General features: G+C 41.8%; 1 protein-coding gene across 1 annotated transcript in view; it reads left to right on the top strand.

The window, feature by feature from the left end:
* Positions 1-21,362, top strand: part of TTLL7 (tubulin tyrosine ligase like 7) — a 74,102-nt gene that overhangs the window by 40,727 nt on the left and 12,013 nt on the right. Inside the window, exons 13-18 of the mRNA XM_054037927.1 lie at positions 433-519; positions 4,490-4,685; positions 5,754-5,962; positions 9,317-9,430; positions 13,346-13,426; positions 20,477-20,637. Coding sequence (XP_053893902.1) covers positions 433-519; positions 4,490-4,685; positions 5,754-5,962; positions 9,317-9,430; positions 13,346-13,426; positions 20,477-20,637 — 848 coding nt within the window. The remainder of the gene's footprint in view (positions 1-432; positions 520-4,489; positions 4,686-5,753; positions 5,963-9,316; positions 9,431-13,345; positions 13,427-20,476; positions 20,638-21,362) is intronic.

Below are 21,362 nucleotides of genomic sequence, written 5' to 3' on the forward strand. Positions count from 1 at the left end.
TGATTTAGAAGTCATTGTTCAAATTGGAGAAATTATTACAAACTTAGAGGAAATAACCTTTTCAATAACATATCAACCAGCAGTCTAACAGAAGATTATGTCCAACCATTCGCACAAATAGCTATTAACAAACTATAAGGGTCAAATTCAGCTTGCACTCTTGCAGGTGTCGTTGATTTCCACTGGAATGGCGTACATCAGAGGAAAGAATTTAATATCAAGATGTTATTATTTTATCAAAATAGTCTTTGGAAGCATGTGAATACACGTTCGTGCACACACAGGTGTTTAGTGATTATTTGATCAGACAACCACTTTTAAATCTCAATCCAAGCTGCCACTTTACCTTTGGAGGAAAGGTGGGATCTGTTTTGAATTGTCATTTTTAATGACATCGCTTTGCATTAATCCTAGACATATTCACGTTTTCAGGAGGAAGACATTTTGGATCTTCTGGAGCAATGTGAACTAGATGATGAAAAACTGATGGGAAAATCCACCAGGCAACGAGGACCCAAGGTGTTTGACTGATTTTTAAATTAATTTGTGCCAAAGATGATTAGGCTAGGCAAGCTGCAGGCAGCAGTGGATGGGTTGGATACAAGGTACATGTATATTGTTCCCCTCCAGCCTTGTGGAGCTTAAGCTCAAGAAATTTGGAGGTGAGCTCCTTGGCCCATCTGTGAGGGGGCAAACCATGACTTCAAATGGAATTATAAAGGCGGAACTACATGTGGGGATTCTTGTGGGAATTTTCTTTCTCAGAGCTCCCTTGTATAGGTTTTTTTTGGGTTGCAGCAGGGACAAAGATCTGGGCCTAGGAAATTGCGATCTGCCCAACTAAATTCCCAGGGACATGCTGCCCGCTGCTTCCCGCAGCTCCCATTGGCCAGGAATGGCGAACCACGGCCACTGGGAGCTGCGGGTGGCTGTGCAAATGTAAACAAACTGTCTGGCGGCCCGCCAGCGGATTACCTTGACGGGCCGCGTTTGGCCTACGGACTGCACGTTGCCCATCACTGCTTTATATCCTTAGTCTATCTCAAAGGGGTGTTGTGAGCCTTAATTTATTGATGTCGTTAAAGAACTTTGAGGTCATGGGATAAAAGGCACTCTGGAAGTTCAAAGTACTAATTATGATTATTATTATGTGTGAGACTTTATGTACTGCAAAAAGTGTCATCCTGCTACAGAGGATGTTTCATAACCAGAATCAAATTTTAAGTGAAATATGTATTAGTTTTAGTGTAGTTTCTGCTGCTAGTGCACAGTTCATACGAAGCCCATTGCATTAAATTCATCTTCTCACCAGTCAGCAAAGATTAATTATCGTATTATCAAGCCTAAATTATTTATTTGCCTACATTCTGCTATCCTTCTAACTCATAACTCAGTTTAGAAAAGCTCATATTTTAGGTGTTTGAACTCAGCTGGATTTGTGTGTGTGTAAAGCTTCACAGCATTTTCTGTTCCTCAGAACATTACCCTTATGTACAAATCTGGGACTACACTTCCTTACAAAAAACAATGCTAACTATAGACCTGATATTGTAGTACAGTGTTTCCCAAACTTGGGATGCTGCTTGTGTAGGGAAAGCCCCTGGCGGGCCGGGCCGGTTTGTTTACCTGCCCCGTCCGCAGGTTTGGCCGATCGCAGCTCCCACTGGCTGCGGTTCGCTGCTCCAGGCCAATGGGAGCTGCTGGAAGTGGCGTGGGCCGAGGGATATACTGGCCACCACTTCCAGCAGCTCCCATTGGCCTGGAGCAGCAAACCGCAGCCAGTGGGAGCTGCGATTGGGCGAACCTGCGGACAGGGCAGGTAAACAAACCGGCCCAGCCCGCCAGGGGCTTTCCCTACACCAGGGTTGCCCGGGGGGGGAGGGGTGCAAATGGGGCAATTTGCCCCAGGCCCTGGGACCTGTGGGAGCCTCCAAGAGAGTTTTCAGGGGCCCCCACAAGAGTTTTCAGTGGGTCTTCGGCGGCAAGTCCTTCAGTGCTGCCGAACACACCTGGAGCGAGTGAAAGACCCACTGCCAAAGACTCGGAGCTTCTTCCACTACAGGTCTTAGGCGGCAATTCGGCGGCGAGGGCTTCTTCTGCTCCGGGTCTTCGGCGACAGTTCGGCGGCGGGTTCTTCACTCGCTCCGGGACTCGCTGCCGAAGTGCCCCGAAGACCCGGAGTGGAAGGACCCCCGCCGCCGAAGAACCCAGACCCCCTGAATCCTCTGGGTGGCCCTGCCCTACACAAGCAGTGTCCCAAGTTTGGGAAACACTGTTGTAGTGGAACCTTATACAAGAGTAAGAGTCCATATAGGTGGATCTGTATGCAGGATTGGGACCTAAAAAAGGATCTATGCATACCCAATTGATATTAAAGGGATTTCTGCAAGAAACTCATTAAACTTAAAGGGAGTTTGTAAGCAAATGGGTTAACTCTCTGGCCCATGCACCAAAGATCACTCTCTAGCCCCAAGATTTCAATTCCTTTTTCTAACTGGGGGTGGATAATTTAAAAGCCTCTAGAAGGTGCCTCACACACACTGGAAGGTTTATTTCCTCATGTTCATTATGTTGCACTGTTCTTTGTACAGTGTGTTCACAAGAATAAAAAAAAATAAACTATAAAATACCAGGTTTTTAGAGGAGATTTGTAACTGTCATTTTTTTGTTCTTGTGGAACAAAACAGAATGGGTTTAAATAGGGACAATTAAGATTTAGCAATTAGGAAACATTTTCTAATAATTAGAATTACTAAGCAATGGAATAAGTTGTCAAGGAAGGTTGGTAAATCACATTTACTCCAGCCTTTAAAACTAGATCTCTTGTTCATTTATCATTGATGTTTTAGGGATGTTGAAGTCAATCTTGCCGTGATGCAGAGAAAAGGTCCAGATGATCCATAAGAGATCACTTTCAGCGCAAATGAGTCTCTGTCATTTGTGTTTTTTCTAAATTTCTTTGAAATTCTTTTTGTTTTTACTTTTCTTTGTATTGCTGAAAATCCTTCTTAGTTAATTGACCCAGGGAAGGTACTTTCTGTTTAGAAATCTGTTTTTGAAAAAGTACCGACCCAATAATGTACCTAAATTGGTCCTTGTGGCAAGAAAGTGTTACCCTCAAAACATACTTCATTTAACTTGAATAATTACCAAGACCATACAATGGCAGTACACTAGGGTGACCAGACAGCAAGTGTGAAAAATCAGGACAGGGGGTGGGAGGTAATAAGCGCCTAAATAAGACACAGCCCCAGATATCGGGGCTGACCCTATAAAATTAGGACATCTGGTCACTCTACAGTACATTTCTTCCACAGTCTCTTAGCTGGTTTGGATTGATAAGCATACCGTGCCTGACAGGTTGCTATTAGAAATTTTTCGCCTTACCTTTATGGAGAAAAGTCTTTGAAAAGAGGTGTCTATTTGTAAAGTACATGCTACCTAAGTACCATTTAATGGGGTTTGTACTGCTGCCCATAACCAAAGTATCTGAGCACTGTAAGGCATATAACATTTTAAATTCATGCTGAAATATTTTTCAGAATGACTATGACCTTCCCCAAAACAAATTCAGTTACCATGTTCTTATGTACCATGTTAACTTTTGCTTTATAAACTTAATTTGCTATCCAATAAGCGAATAGGAAGATGAGATCGTGACAATATGGTATAAGCATCTGCCTTACAGCAGTCATTGGAAAGCAGACATATAGACATCATATGGCTGTTCAACTGGGAGAATGGTTAATTATCAGAAAAAAATAACAATACGAGACCTCTTGTGGTGACAAATATAACAGAGGGGGGATTATTAGCACTGATGTTCCTGTTTTCTGTCTGCTTCATGGTTGGTGGAAGAAGGCGAATTCTCAGCCTGTGCTTACTGTTTCTACAGCTGTTTCTCAGTCTCCTGCTGGCTTTTTCTTATCTCCCAATTCTTTCTATGATAGTGCAAGATTAATTACCTAATGGTATATGATCCCATATGCATATGGAGCACCAGAGTGATACCTAGTGGAGCATGCTCTCTTCTCTCTGCTTCTGTTTTTTGTACCATTTGTTTTTATTTTCTCTTTCAAAACTGTATTGACTAGAGTTGTCTGCGGTGCTTATTGTCTGCATGTTACTGACATTGGTAAGGTATAGCTCGAGCTATTTATAAACATATGTAGTGACTAAAATCTATAAAAAATATTACATCATTGACTTATACCACCTTATAGAAATTAGATGTGTGAACTGTACAATTAAAAATCCCTTCATAACATACTGTAGTATTGTGGGAAATAATAAACCAATTACCATAACACATATTTCTGCCATCAGTGAGTGTGAGAGAGAAAGAGTATTAAGTCCCCAGTTCCGGAAAGCACATACTTCAAGTTTACTTCAGTAAAACCTGAAGCATGTGCTTTCCTGAATAAAGGCCTACGTATGCTCCTTTTGGGCAATGGAGAAATTTACTATACTTTTTATTTTTTTATATTAGCCCCTGTCTTCTATGCCAGAAAGTTCACAGACCTTAAAAAAACAGAGGAACTACAGTAGTGAGAGTAGCTGTGACAGCAGCAGCAACACATCAGAATGGGAGGAGGAAACTGAAAAGGAAGATCACAATGAGAAAAAAGAGATGAAAGTGTCATATGAGCTTGAAGAAAACAAATATAAATTATTAGAGCGATCCAGTAAGTGAATGATCATAATTTTGATTAAATCTAATGTGCACAAAAATCAGATAAGATATTCCTGTGCTGCAGAACTTAACAGTGACAAAGTCTTTATGCCTGAAAATTGATCGTCCGAACCTTGGCACTAGACTGTCTGGATTCACAAATTAGCTTGTTTAATACTTCTTCTTTAAAACCCAGTTCCAGCTTGATAGAAAAGCTGGATCAAAATAACCTATGCATGACTTGCTGCCAGGTTACTACTTACTAAAGAAAAGGATGAACATTAGCTACCAATGGATGTGTTGTGTATGCGCCTCTTTGTTTTCATTACTTCTGACAAAGTTGCCATCAAATTTATTCTTTGTTGTTGTTGTTGTTGGCTTTAATTTCTGTTGAACATGATTTTGTTTGGAAATAAAAAAATCTATCTAAGGAAGTGCAGAAGGTAAGATTTATAGATGGGTCACTCTCCAGGTAAATAAGAAGAACAATAGCTAGACAGTGTAACATTGAATATTAAAGTGCTGACATGGTTTGTACAATGTTATTTGTGTTTTGTAGTATACAGTTTAGAAGTATTGCATCGAAATTGTCATTATATAGCAATGTAGTTATGTTTGCATATGGTACTGCTGCCAAAAATTGTTTTGTAACAGAATCTTATTTTTATTATGGGCTGCAGAAGTCCTAAAAGGATCAGTGTAGTTCTGCTGTCCAGAAAAGCCAAAGTCCCTACTCCGTTCCCCCAAATCCTCTGCTTACGTTCCATCTTACTGAACCACAAGATGCATGCACCCTTTGACAAATTTATTGTACATGGGAGAGGATTTGAGCCTAACTGAAGAAGACTGATTTGGGGGCAGGAATGGGTACTTTTATGGGTTGCATAAAGCATTTATTACTGGAGAACCGTATGATTTCCAATAGACATGTTCTCTAGTCAGTAATGACAGAGGAATGTACAGTAAATGGACGGAAAGTAATTATATCCTGCATTGTCTTTGTCTTCAGGCAGATTACACTGGAAACCTTTAATTAAAAATATAAAAACTCCATCATATTCACCCTCCACATCATCCACAGGTCCTATAAGGCGTTCTGTAAGCTGTCCCCGTTCAATATCAATCTTCGCTATGCAGTCACAAGCCGCTGAGCAACGTCCCTTTTCAGCCAAACCTGCAGTGCAAATGCCACGTCCATCGTCAATGAATAGGTCCCATTCTTTAAATCGTAATTCATCTTCAGTCAGAATGTGTAATACTGCTAGTCTGGGCACAGTACACTCTTCAGGGGTAAGTTAATAAAAACATCACAATGTGTTTTATTTATCTAAAAAGTGCATTGCAGTATTGCTTTGTGTAATACTGCTTCAATAAGATTTTGAATTTCTTTCAACACAGTACTGTTGTCATCTTGGTGTATAATATTAGTTTTCCTACTACATTACTAGTTTTCTTGATACAATGTCAGAAATCCTGAGGTACTGAAGTAGCTTGTGTTTTAATAGAATCTCAGGAGTATTGGATTGCAACACCTTTATGTTCCTTAAAATTAGCTCTTGCAGTGATTCTTTCATGTTTCCAGTGCATCCATTAGATTGCAGCCCTGCAAACACCACAACTTATGGGAAAGGACTTCTTAGTCTGTGCCCTTGTGACTGAGAATCCTGAGTTCCAAACACCCTTCCTGCACTATGTCTAAAAGATGGAAGGGTTTTCTCTTCTCCAGGACAGGCTGTATGAATGGTTTGGAATTATTGATTTCCCAAAGAATATAAGGGCTTATCTACCTAAGAATTTTTACACTGGCAGAACTATGGTGTTTCAACATCCGTATAGATCCCCTACATTGCATTGGAGTAAAGGAGGGCTTGCATTAGTAAGGCTTAGGCTATATCTTCCCTTCAACAAGAGGTATGTGTATACATTGAGAAACCTATCTTGGTATAAAAACCTAGTTGACAAGGTAAAGCTAGTTTTGAACTCGATGTAGCTAGCTGAGGTAAAATCTATACCATCCACTCCTGGGATTTACCTCAACCAGCTATATAAAGTTAAAAACTACAGGACCTTGTCTCTGTTAGGATTTTACATTGAGATAACTAATTTCAATTAGCTGTCTCTGTGTAAAAAACACACTCCTCCCCACCCCCCAAATGAAGACAAAGCTTTTCCCCATTTTGAAATGCATCCCTAAGTAGACAAGCCTTAAAGCCCAAGTGGCCTAATTAAAAACAAGACGTATTTAAGAATAAACGGAAGATCAGATTAAAAGAGTTTTCACCACATATATAGTTTTACACATGGCAGGAATTAAGATAGGTAGGTTCATTGTTTTTTTGTGGTTTGTTGCAGTTTAGTAACAGCCTTACAGTCCTAGAGTTGGATTTCTCCCCTCTCTGTCCAGCCTATCTGAGATCATCCTCTTTGGTTTCTCCTTTCACAGTTCCGTTATTCCTTACAGGTTTCTGTGATGTGCTGTATGCCCCACGCATACCAAAGTGGTGTTCCCTGGGATCTGTCCCCAAATTAATTTAGGAGTATATTAATTGCTGTAGCTAAACCATTTCAATTCCTGTTTTCCAGTCCCCTTTATATCTTATCACCCCCAAATAATCCTTTGGAGATATGTCAATTAAAATGGGCACTTTCAGTCCACATATTCAATCACTCTCCCCGTCAGAGGAATGTCTGTTGTTGTGAGAAATTATTTTGGGATGCTAATTAACCTTTCTAACATTTGCTCACCCTAACCAAAAGTTTTAATTTGGCAAAAAACTCATTGCCTGCTGCCTCTGAGGCTCTGTCTAGAAGATGAAAAAAGGTTCTTTTTTTAAACTGAGTTAGCTGATGTGATGTAAAACATCCCTGACCATCTTTTGTACATGCAGTTTAACAACTTTAAATTCAGCTAACAGGATTATAAAGGTATTAACCTGTGTCTACAGACAAAGTGTTAAGAATGTTTCCCTTCACATTAGCTAATTCGAGGTTAAAATAGCTCCTTTTTATCATGAAGACATACCCTGAGAATTTATTGTTACAGGGCTAGTATAGACTTCTCTCTTCACGTTAATTCTGATCTATATCAAATACAAATTACTGAGACATTAAAATGAGTCTGTCACAGTATGCCACTGAAAATGAGCTACTCACTTAAATAAACATAAGTAAGAAACCAGATTTACTTTTTCATTGAGAAAGCTTCAACTACTGGCAGAGATCTTGTATTACAGAATATCCTTGTTTCTGTGACAAAACTGGGGTCATATTCCTTAAAATAATGCAAATAAAGTTACTTACGGAATAGCAGTGGGAAAGATTTAATGATAACTTTATGGACTGAGTTCCATGCACAGTACTGTATGATTTTTTTGCAACCAAGTATAATATACTGCATATTGCTGATAGAGTAAAAATTAAAAAGGATCATCCATAACTTTTTAATATACTCAAAATAAATTATTTGGAAAGTGTATGTTTATCAGCCCTTTGGGTAGTGAGAAGAAAGTATGTTTTTAGTGATTTATATTACCATTAATTAGATTGATTTAAAAACCAAATGCATAAAGATATGGAACCGAAATATGGAAAAACAACCTATACTTGAGCTATAAACCCAGAATTATAAATAGAAATAAACAAGAGGCCTTAGATGCCTCTTTATTTCAGAGCCAAATTATTATATATTATATGGCAAAATTATTTTGTTAAGCTTTAAAGTATCTATCACTTAATTCAGCCAAGAAAAGCCCCAAGAGAATAAGGGCTGTACTTCTCTCAAAATCCACAGATGTTAGAAAGTCTGGAAATTCTAAATTAATGTTCAACTTTTAACAAATAGAAAATCAAGCCCCATCCCAAGCCTCCAAACGTTCTGAAGTATGCAAAAGCAAAGTTATGAAATATCTATCTATCACAAACAACCTTAATTCTGCCCCTATAGCACCATCCTGAGGGAACTAGAACATCTTAGACAATCTTAGCCATCTGTCATACAGGCTTATCTCAATATTGATCAAAAACATTCATAACTTGAGATTGAAATCCTGCCCCCATGAAGTCAATGGCAACACTTTTATTGACTTTAGCAGGATTTCACTCTTTAATTTACGGAACCTGGGCATGGAAGTTTGGTATGATTTCTTTCATATGATTGGCAACTTGTGCTCAATTGAAACGCAGGACTGGATAGCAAGGGATGTCTCAGCTCGTATTGGAGGTGCAGTGGTAGAGTTCTGTGAGGTTTTGTTAGTGGCTGCATAGAGAATCCTCTTTGCTCAAAAAATAATAGTTAAATTTAAATTTGTTGTGTTTCAACTGTATATTTTAAATGGGGTATATCATAAATATATAGCAGATTTTGCTCATCTGTCTGAAACAAATTTACCTTCAGACTTCACTTCTCTTGCAGTGTTTTATAAGTTCTAGTCAATACTTATATATGTTAATGTACACATAAAGTGTATGTATTATACACCTATATCATTTACGTTCTTTTTAAAAAGTCTATTTATTTTCCTCTGTTTGGGAATAAATATTTTTTTACCATGAAAATATCTTTCATATAAAAGATACACATGAAATCACTAACTCTATACTAAATCAATTCCATATCAATTTTTGAATGAGTCTTTGCTTCAACAGAGAACAAAAGAGCAAGAAGAGGCATTGACGAGAGAGACACTGTTCATTTTCAATGATATGAGGATCAAGTTCCCAGGAAAAACAGATGAAGAGGCAGAATTAATTATAGAAAATGTAAGTATCTATCAATGAGAAAGATGCATCACAGGACACTTATTGTTTTATATTAAGCCCCTACGAACTTGGGAAAATAAAATGTACATTTAATGATTCATGAGCTCTTGCGGCCTTAGAGCTCATGGAATCCATAGATCAAAGCATTCCAAAAGCTCAGATTTCTACATTCTACCTGACCTTAAAAGAACGACACAAAGCATTTTTAGGACTCTCTAAAATGTGACAAACATTTATAATTAGGAAGTTTGAGTAACTTAAGTTTATAATTGTGGAGGTTTGTTCAAACTTTTAAGCAAGCAAAGAAGAATGTTACAATTAATTAATAGTTATGTTTCATAGAATGTGAATACGGATTGTGACATGTTTATCACTACCCCTGAATAGGCATGCTAAGGAACTAAGAAAGGTAAGGTGAAGTAGAAGCCTGAGTACAAGTGCCAGGAATACCATTTGCATTTTTGCTGGCTCCTTCAGTTTGCCAGCTTGGCTTTTCCTTTTATCTAACATTCTTCTGAGCCTTAGTAGTTGGCATGAAACAAAGAATATGAAAGGAGGTGAAAGAATAAGAGATGAATACTGTGCTTGATGCTAAACAGTAAAGGGGAATCTTAAAAGAAAATAATACCAAATATGAAGAGATACTAGGAGAGACAAAGTGCAGATTGGAAAAACATTGAAAATGCCGAAGAGCAAAGAAATAAACATCAGTTTAACAATGAAAAAAGTAAATAGCAATGTCGTGTTCTGCTCTTTGTCTGGCAAAGATGTAACATACGCATGTTAACATGTCGCAGATTAAACCAAATGTATCCTGGTTCAGTCAGGGGTCCACTTGCAGGGGAACTGAGTAGCTTTCATTGTTATTGGTAGGGGCTGCACAGGCAGTTTTCTTTGTTACGATGAAGATGTACGCAAAGCTCTTCCTGACTCCAGACACTATCCATTTGGAAATGTCCACTGCCTTCTGGGCCATGCAAATCCTGAATGGCCATTGATACTGGCTCCATATAGTAATCCAGCCTCTCTGAGGCTTGGTCTACACTACCCCCCCTAATTCGAACTAAGGTACGCAACTTCAGCTACGTGAATAACGTAGCTGAAGTCGAAGTACCTTAGTTCGAACTTACCTTGGTCCACACGCGGCAGGCAGGCTCCCCCGTCGACTCCGCGGTACTCCTCTCGCCGAGCTGGAGTACCGCAGTCGACGGCAAGCACTTCCGGGTTCGACTTATCGCGTCCAGACTAGACGCGATAAGTCGAACCCAGAACTTCGATTTCCAGCCGTCGAACTAGCTGGTAAGTGTAGCCAAGGCCTGAGAGGGCAAGATACCCCACAAACTTGCATATAAAAGAGAGATTTCTGAAACAATTTTTTAAAACTCTTTTTTGGGGGGGAAATTTCAAAATTTCCAGTTTTCCTTCTGAAAACAAAAACTTTGTCAAAATTTCTGAATTTCAAACAGAATGGAAATTCTGAGTTTGAACCAGCTCTACTGACTATAGCTCCAGGACTTAATTCCTGTGTGTGACCCAGAAGCACAGGCATCAGACAAACCTTGGTCAGTCTATGGGTAGGGCCCTATCAAATTCACAGCCATGAAGAACACGTCACGGACCATGAAATTTGGTCTCCCCCCGTGAAATCTAGTCTTTTGTGTGCTTTTATCCTATACTATACAGATTTCACGGGGGAGACCAACATTTCTCAAACTGGGGATCCTGACCCAAAAGAGAGTTACAAGGTTATTTTTGGGGGGAACGGGGTGTTCATGTTGTTGCCACCTTTATTTCTGCACTGCCTTCAGAGCTGGGCTGCCAGAGACCAGTGGCTGTTGGCCAGACGACCAGCTCTGAAGGCAGCACCCCGCCAGCACCAGTGCAGAAGTAAGGGTGGCGATACCATACCATGCCACCCTTACTTCTGTGCTGCTGCCTGCAGAACTGGGAAGCTGGAGAGTGGCAGCTGCTGACTGAGGGCCCAGCTCTGCAGTCAAGGTGGCAATGCCATACCATGCCATCCTTCCTTCTGTGCTGCTGCTGGCAGTGGCTCTGCTTTCAGAGCTGGGCTCCTGGTCAGCAGTCGCCGCCGCTCTCCAGCTCTGAAGGCAGTGCCGCCACCAGCAGCAGCACAGAAGTAAGGGTAGCAGTACCACAACCCTCCCCCAACTAACCTTGCAAGCCCTCCACACTTATTTTTGGGTCAGGACCCCTACAATCACAACACCTTGAAATTTCAGATTTAAATAGGTGAAATCATGAAATTTACGATTTTAAAAATCCTATAGCCATAAAATTGACCAAAATGGACCATGAATTTGGTAGGGACCTATCTACGGGCCATCCGAAAAACAAAATTTCCTGGTATGTGTGGGGCCTCGCCTAATTCTTGATCACTGAAGAGGAGTGCAAGGCCTGTTATGCCAATTGCTGTGATAGGAAAAGCCCCCGTTATAGTCTTAATTTGAGAGCTCCCTTTGTTCCTAATTGCTATTTGTGGTGTATGTGAGTAAGTATGCAAAAATTCAGCTTGATAGGCTCCTCTTTTCTCCCTGGATAAGCTGTGGAATGTGGCTGTGAGCCTGAAAGACTTTTTGAGCCACACGTTTCCTTTAAAACATCTTCATTGACTGTATAGCATAGCTAGTGAAGAACCTGCCTTCTACATTAAGTGAATCCCTATAACATGATTGCCATATGCCTAGTGTCAAATAGGCTGGGTAAAATCTCTGGCTTTGCTCCTGGGAAATTGGTTCACTTGGGTGATAATACTGGGTAAAATTTTCAAAAACACTTCAGTGATTTAGGAGCCTGAGTCCTATTGAAAGTCAATGGGACTTAGGCTCCCTAGTGACTTAGATGCTTCTGGAGCATCTACCTATAATGTCTAAACCAGCTTTGAGCCAAACTGGCTCTCGGTTGTTCCCAAGGCCTTTTCCAGCAGTCAGTGATTACCAAGGTAAAGGAGTGCCACATAACTGCCTCCATTCCCCTGTGAACACCCTTATACTGTGGGTTCAGAAGAGGGTGACATAGGGGCTGCAGCAGTGGTTCTGCATCACTGGATCCTCTGGTAGCCAAATCTACCAGTTTTGGGTCTGTTCTAACTGATCACAGAATCTGGCCCTTCAAAGAGAGTTTTGCCTGGATAGGAACTGAGGCATAACTTGAATAATTCACTCATAGGTTTCTCCCCCTAGGCTATTTGTTTTCTAGACTTTGAACTAAAATAAAATGCTTCTTCAACATTTTCTTCAAAATGTACTCCATCTAGTGGCACGTCCTGATATAACATTAAGCATGACAATATGCTTCCTTATTGCAAAGTCCCCTGTAAAGCCACTTAGCAAACTTCTCTGGGAAAATAAGAATCTCAAGGTTGGAAGAGGTCAGATAACAAAGTGATGGTGTGTTAGATGGCTTTGAGGCAAAATTGTTAATAGATACTGATCTGGAATACAGCCAAAGGTGCAGAATAGCAAGACATTTAAAAGATATGTTAATAGTTCATTAATATTTAGATGTAACCAAGAAAAAATAAAAATACATTAGGAAGAGTATTTTAAAGTTACATCTAATGACCTACATGAAGCACAAAACTTCATATTTACTAGAATAAACAATGGTTATATAATATTGAACTCTGTGCCCACTCCCATGCTTTTGCTTGCACTGCTAGAATGGCATGATCAGGTAGAACAGGGGCCAGGATCTGGCGTAAAGTCATTACCTCTTTTCCTAAATTTGAAGACACTCTTCCATTTCTTATAGAGAATTAATTTATTTTTTACACAAAATGCTGGGATTGTTTTTAAACGATTGAAGTATTTTACCAATGTAATATTTTTGCTGGAAATGTCAGATTCCACTCTTTATAGATGTTTGTTTTTATCTTTTGTTTTTCAACTAATTCAGATTATGGATAATTGGAAATACCATAAAACAAATGTGGCTTCATATTGGCTGATAAAACTGGACTCTGTTAAACAACGAAAGGTGAGTGATGTACACTTCAACCTTTGAAAATGCTATTAAGTAGTGAACATGCACTTAGAAGTGACTGCCATGGAAAAGTTTGAGATGTCAGAATATGGGCCACCGTGTGTGTTCTTATGTCAGTGACACCACTGTATATACAGAATAATTCCATTGCAGTTAATGGTGTTAGTTCATATTTATACTAGTGTAACTAATGTCAGAATCTGGCCATTGGATAAGATTTCCAAAACCAGGTGTTTAAAGTTAGGTAATTGTTCAGTAGGAGTTGTTGTATGTGCACCATTCTTGAGAATATGGTTACTCGTTTAGGAGCCTACATATGGATTGAGGTGCCTAATTTGGGGTACCAATTTTTTAGTATTTTAGTGTAGAACTGTATGCATAGTGCCAGGTGTTATTTGGAGTATACCTTGCACAGCTCATGTGTGGTTGCAAGTCAACATGTGGGGGAGAGAGAGGTCTTGTAACTGGAGGGTCAATAATGTGAGCCTGTGGAAAAAATGATTGTTAGAACAGTAGAGAATTGTCACTTCTAGTACAAAGAAGCCTGTGAAGCAAACTCCTTCTCCCACCCACCAAAAGAAAAGAAGTAAATATAGCTATTGGGTGTCTGAGTTGTCTGAGTCTGAATTTGGCCCTTTGAGTGTAATATCTTAGCAGATGGCTTGTTAATGACATGGCAGTGAATTGGAGGTAGAGCTACAAAGATTAACAATGTTGTAATCTTCAATTGAATTTACAAATACTGGTAATTATTCCTCTTCTTTTGCCAAATAGTTTATTCCCACAAAAGATTAGTATTGCTTGTCATGCTTTCTCCAGTTCACAGAAGTAGTACATGGGTACTGCTCTTGTTTATAGTGTGCTAATGGCTTCATTTTTAATCTCCATTTTTTAAAAATGGACATATTTTAGTCAATCTTGGCTTTGTAAACCAGTATCTCTTTTCCTTAAAATAGCTGAAATTTGATTTGGGAATAGGTCAGATGGTGTCCATATATCACTGGACTGGGAGTCAGGAGATTTGGATTCTCTTTCTGCCCTTGAAAAGAACTTGCTGTCTGACTTGGGGCAAGTCACTTAACCTGCTATGTACCTCCGTTTCTCAATCTATTTTTTTTTTTTTTTTTTTTAAGAAAACAGTGGAAAGCACTGCTGGAAGGGTGAAACATCATTATAAAGGAACAGGAGAAATATGTTGTAACCACATTTCAAATTGCCCCTACAAAATCTGCAGTCTCGTGTTCAAATTTTTTAATCTCTGTAGCGCTGAATACTACATTAAACTACTGCTCTGTTTTTGGATCTGGGCACAGACAAGCTGCTATAAAGAAAACTTGTCCATTGTGATGTGATATAATTGACCATTTGACCTCAAGTTCATACATTAGATGGAAGATTTATGCATACAGTTTTATAAAACTGGCATAGCTGTATAGAGACAAAGACATAATGAGAACTTGATAATGCAGGTTAGCTGTGAACTTAATTAAAGGTCTTCTGCAATTATATGAAGTAGCAACATAAATCCACATTTCTGCAAAGATTTTTTTAAAAAGTATAGAGTGCATGTATTGTAGTAGTAGCAGTCACCGTTGATTGAGACTGAATTATTTTATTATTTGATAGCTACTGGTCCCTCTGCTGAGTACCCTTTGCTAATTATCTCTTACCTGTTTGTAATGCACTGGGCAGGGTCATTACCCCAAGATCCAGTGCAGAGACCTACTCTATCCTTTGCAGTAGGGGCGCTCAGCTACCTCAGCAGCACTCTTCCCCATCTTTCACCAAACCCGCAGAGGCCTCTCTGCTGATCTGACAGTTGGAGTGGTGGGTTATAGGAAGAGTGGGAAGATTTGTCATGACCCACAGGTCTCAAACCTGGGCCTGCAAGATTTATGGGAGCAGCCACTCTCCAACCCTCCACCTTGCAGCCTGCTAGCAATCGCTTACCTGAGACTTACAAAGCCCAGCCCCTGCGTGAGGTCCAGTTGTGGAGTCCCAAATTGGCTGATTGGCCTGCTGGCCCTATGTAAGCCAGCAGCAGGAACAGGAAGTTGTCCAAACAACTGGGCTCTGAACTGTGGGACATGTGCCTCCTGCACCCTGCTTAGGGTTGCCAGGCACCCGGTTTTCTACTGGAACGCCCAGTCAAAAAGGGACACTGACTGCTCCGGTCAGCACTGGTCAGCGCCATTAAGGCATTGGCTACACTTGCGAGTTACAGTGCAATAAAGCCGCCCACAGCGCTGTGCCTCACTCCCTGTCCACACTGGCAAGGCACGTACAGTGCTGTCTCTCCCTGGCTACAGCCCTGCAGGTACTCCACCTCCCCGAGAGGAATAAGAGATGCAGCGTAGTGGCTACAACTCCCGGATGTCAGTGTGAACGAGGAGTTAACTTGCTGCGCTGTGATAATCCCCTTATCAAGTAGCCACTCTTTTCATTGTTGTGATCTGCTCCAGGAATGCGGAAGTGCCCTTTCAAAGCTCCCTACCAGAGAGAAAAAGCAAAGATTTTGCTGTTTGCTTTGAGTGAGTGAATGAGAAGCAGGGGGGGCGGAGGGGTCGAACTTGCAAGGCAGGGTGCTGACACACGCTCAGCACCCCAAAACCCAGTCTCTCTCCCCCCACACTCCCTGTCACACTCCATCTCCCCCCCTTTTGAAAAACACATTGCAGCCACATGAATGCTGGGATAGCTGCCCATAATGCACCGCTCCTAATACAGCTGCAAATGCTGCAAATGTGGCCACACCAATGCGCTGTCAGTGTGGACAGACTGCAGCGCTTTCCCTACTCAGCTGTACGAAGGTGGGTTTAACTCACAGCGCTGTACAGCTGCAAGTGTAGCCATACAAGAGTCCATTCAGCAGCGCAGCAGGGCTAAGGCAGGCTCCCTGCCCAGCTCCCAGATGCAGCTGGCATGTGCCCCCTCCGGCTCCTAGGTGCAGAGGTGGCCAGGGGGCTTTGCATGCTGCCCCCGCCCCAAGTGACAGCTCCGCAGCTCCCATTGGCTGTGGTTCCTGGCCAATGGGACCTGTGGGGGCAGCGCCTGCAGACGGGGCAGTGCATGGAGGTCCCTGGCCCTTCCCCCTAGGAGCCAGACATGCCAGCCCCTTCCAGGAACCACCTGAGGTAAGTACCGCCTGGAGCCTGCACTCTGCACCCCCTCCCACACCCCAATCCCGTGTCCCAGCCCTGAGCCCTGTCCTACACCCAAACTCCCTCCCAGAGACTGCACCCTCTCCCACACTCCGAACCCCTTGGCCCTAGCCCAGAACCCCTCCTGCACCCCAAACACCCTCATTCCCGGCCCCGCACCAGAGCTCGCACCTCCAGCCGGAGCCCTCACTCCCCCTCGCAACCCAATCCCCAGCCCTGAGTCTCCTCCCGCACCCTGAACTCCTCATTTCTGGCCCCACCCTGGAGCCCACACCCCCAGCTGGAGCCCTCACCCCCTCCCGCACTCCAGCCCCCTACCCCAACCTGGTGAAAGTGAGCGAAGGTGGGGGAGGAGATCAAGTGAATGGGGGGAGGGCCTCGGAGAAGGGGTGAGGGTGGGGCAGTGGGCGGGGCAAAGGTGTTCGGTTTTCTGCAATCAGAAAGTTAGCAACCCTAACCCTGCTCCTGCTTGATTTTTCTGGCATTCCAACCTGGCTTGACTCCTGACATCTGACTTGTGGTTCCTGACTTCATTTGTTTCCTGCCCGTGACTCCCTGGTATCCTCACCTGCCCTGACTCTGGTCTCTGACTTGTGGTTCTGATCTTCAGATTGTCTCTTGCTTCTGATCTCCCTGTATCCCAACCTAGCTGACTCTTGACTCATAACTGCAGACTCTGGCTCTGACTACTAGGTCTGGCCGCGTATGACCTTGTCGTGACAAGATTGCACATTATCCTCCCTTCAGTGGAGTGTACAGGAAAAAGATAATGGAACCCAGACCCCAGACTTCTCTGAAGTGGAGATCCCTTTTGCAGGGGAAGGTCAGGGTCCCCGGGGCAACTGTAGCTAGGAAGAGTCCTTGATAGCATAGATCTTTTGAACCTAGGCTGCTAGGAGTAGAGGGAGGGGACATCAGCTTGGGGTCAGAGCTGCAGCAGAGATGTGGGTTCTCTGCACGGAATCTTGGGGATTCTCTTTCATCTATCCCAACAAGGTTATCCCTCAAAAAAAAAAAAAAATGGGAAGGAATCTCCATGAAGGGAAACACTGGCAGAGGGCACACACCCCTCTTGTGGGGTACAGGGGGTGCTTAGACCTGATATGGTGTCACCACTCCAATATGTTAACAGGTATCTCAGACTGGGAATACTATTTCATTGACCACACAGTTTTCAGTTGCCCCTGGGTTTTTCTTCTTCTTCTACTATAAGAGATTCAGCCATCCAGTTTAATTTTAGCTGTGGCTTTATCACTCCGGCTGGTTTGTCCCCTGTAACTGGTGTTTTAAAAAGCATGCTAGTGGGTCCTGTGCTTTCTTTGACTGATGCTTGTGTGGCACCCAGGGCATGTACCGTATGTCAGGATAAGACAGTAGGTTATTAATATAAAATGCAGTACTGAAAATGTGGATTTCTTTCTTCATGTGACGACACCTTTGATGACTTAGGAGACTAATACCACCTGAAGCATTGGTGTGCTCTTGATATTTTGGCAGCAGGGGAAGTGATTTGCTCTATGTTTCTCTACCTTTTTAACCTCAACCCCTTCAAGCAATCAGATAGGTATTCTTAGGGAAGTAGTTATACAAATGGCTTACCTTGGAGATTGACATTGCAGCTAAGGATTTCCAAATGTGACATACGAGTACAAAGCTTTAGTGGATCTGAGAGCAGAGTGTTTTATATTCTAGCAGGGGGATGGGGGTGGGTGGGTAAAAGCAAAAAAAGAACCAGAGTTAGAGAATATTTCTGAAAGTATAAGTATGTAGTTCAAAAGCAGCTCTGCAATTATATGAAGTTTAGAACAAAAACTCGGACTATGCACTCTGGGATTACTAGGAAATTCCAGAATACGGGAAGGAAATATCCACCAAATATGCTAGGTTTTCAGAATGTCTATCCCCAACAGGTATATCTTCTCAATGATTTCTCCACTCTTGCTCTGGATAAATACAAACACCTGTACATAGCCATAATCTCTAACATCAATCAGTGATGCGTTCCAAGGACCATTATGCAGCTGTATTACCTCAGCTTGAACGATTTCTGCTGTTTCCACTGCTGGCACACTCTCTGTCTTTGACTGCTCAGTTTATTCACCCCCTTGTTCTGTTACATCTAGATGATTTATTGTGTTAGTGTAAAAGAAAAGGACATTTTCATTCTGCACAGGGAAATTAATTTGGTTGGAGCTAAATGGCTGTGCCCTTGTGCAGTGCCTGAAAGTTCTTATTTGGGTACTGCTCCCTAGAAGTATTCATTGTGGGTCTACATGCACTCCATGTGCCTGAGCCCAAAAGACTCTTCAATAGCAACGGTCATTGGTGTAGTAAAAAGACAAAGCTCATCTTACCATGGCTAAATTCTCTGCTTGGTCACTCCCTTGTCAGGTATCTTAGGGTTTGGATACCATCTTACTTGCTGAGCAGTGGGGGCATCTCCTGTCAGAAAATCACTTTAACAGACTTTATTCTGTGTGATGCTGTAGGCATTTTGGGGTCTTTTTGCTTTTGGGTGAAATTTGCCTCTGTTCAGCACAAGGCCTATATCAGTGATGGGCAAGCTGTGGTCCGCAGGCTGCATGCGGCCCTTCAAGGTAATCTGATTGCGGGCCGTGAGACATTTTGCTGATGTTGACTGTCTGCAGGCATGGCTGCCCGCAGTTCCCAGTGGCTGCGCTTTGCTGTTCCCAGCCAATGGGAGCTGCAGGAAGTGGTGGGCCGCAGGGACTTGCTGACTACCACTTCCCGCAGCTCCCACTGGCCAGGAACGGCGAAGCGCGGCTACTGGGAGCTGTGGGAGCCATGCCTGAGGACAGTCAACATCAGCAAAATGTCTCATGGCCCGCAATCAGATTACCCTGATGGGCCGCATGCAGCCTGCGGGCCGCAGGTTGCCCACCATTGGCCTATATACTACTAAAATCACACTTACGTTCTCAGAAAACATGTTACAGGCAGTATCTAATAGCCATGAGTTAGCCCACATTCTATGCTGCAATTCTGCACCAATATATCCATACACAACTCCCATTTAATTCAATGGAAGTTACACAAGTGTATTGGAGAGCAGAATTGGGCATCATGTTCTAATGAGCTACTTCCTACTCCATAGTCTACTGGTGTATGTATGCATGGAAGAAAAAACATGAGACATCGAGCTAAGATGTATATTAGATTGAGGGACCAACTTATACACTGTGCAAAAATGTCCAATTTTCTTCTTTCTCCCCACAAACAGTATTCAGATTAACAATGTATTACATTTTTAAAAAGCATTTCCTTTTCAAATGTCTCTTAATGCTGATTTTTCTTCAATGCTATGACATACTATTTCCTGCATAAAAGCCAGTCTTACTAGTGTCTTATGGTTTGATTCTGAGCAGGGCTAAGCACCTGCAACACAAACTGAAGTCAGTATAGACTGTGGGGGCTCAGCTCCTCTCAGGATTATTCTTTTATGAAGTAGAGGGTATTCTAAACATGGTAACCAATTTTAAAGTATTCAGTATTGCTTAAGATGGTATTAATCACAAGGCTCCTTATCAGCTGTGTGTGTATCTGTGTGTGTCTGTCTCTCTTTTTACTTGTTTTAACAATCTTTTTTACTTGCTAGTACTGGAAAAGGTGGGGGGAGAGATACTAATGCAATAAATATGAAAACTTGTTTTGTTTTTGCAAAATGGTTTTGATGGAAAATGATGCCATAACAGAGTTACTAAATAAAACAGCTTGTTGAAATTTAGAAGTGATGATGCTATATGATAATTCTCTCTTACCATTTTTTCTGTGTAATGAAAGGACAGATGTTTGGTTTTGAGATTTTGTCATATGTGCCTGGATTTTTTAAATGCTTTGATTTGCTTGAAATATTCTTTTCTAGGTTTTGGACATAGTGAGGACAAGTGTCCGTGCTGTTCTGCAACGTGTCTGGAGGGTTTCTGACGTTGAATGTTTACATTTATACCGTATTTTTAACCGTGTGTTTAATCGCTTACTCTGGAGCCATGGCCAAGGCTTGTGGAACTGTTTCTGTAATTCAGGGTAGGCCCAATATATTTATTATTGTAATCCTTTTAATAATTTCACAGCTATAGTTAGAGCTAGCATAGTTTAATGTTTACTTTCATTCAAGAAATTATTGTAATACATAGAACTGTTTTTAAAATCATTAATCAAAAACGTACCATGTAATTACCTATTAACATAGGCCAGGCATTTCACTAATGAGTCCATACAGTTAGGCTCTTAGATCCATCTGAAGGCATCTAAAGTAAATGATTTGATTTTTCAAGAATGCTGAGCATCCTGCAGCTCCCATTGATTTCTCTCACTGAGAGACCTTTCTGGCTCAGCACTTTTGAAAATCAGGCCAACTACTTAAGCAACTGTGCCAGGGTCCCCGGGGTGCTATCTGGATTGTGGGACCACCGAGCCTCAAAAACCCACCAGCCTGGGGTTTCCCTCACACTACAAAGCTATTGCACTTACACAGACATCCACAGGCAGGGACACACCCAGCTGAGTTACATGAATGCTTCTCCCAGCCACTCATGAACCATCAATAGAGAAGCTGCAGCCTTGCACCTCAGGACTGTACTCGGTGGCACTGGTCAGTTTAAGCTCCTTACCTAGTGGGCCACTCTGACAAAAGGGTAGTGGTCGTGCAACAGCCCTTGATAATCTGAGCTGAGATTTCCCGAGCACTTCAACCAAAACATGCTGTCTTAGGCAAAATATAAAACAGATTTATTAATTACAGAAAGATC

Source organism: Malaclemys terrapin, chromosome 8 (assembly GCF_027887155.1).
Source record: "Malaclemys terrapin pileata isolate rMalTer1 chromosome 8, rMalTer1.hap1, whole genome shotgun sequence".
NCBI classification, from domain to species: Eukaryota; Metazoa; Chordata; order Testudines; family Emydidae; genus Malaclemys; species Malaclemys terrapin.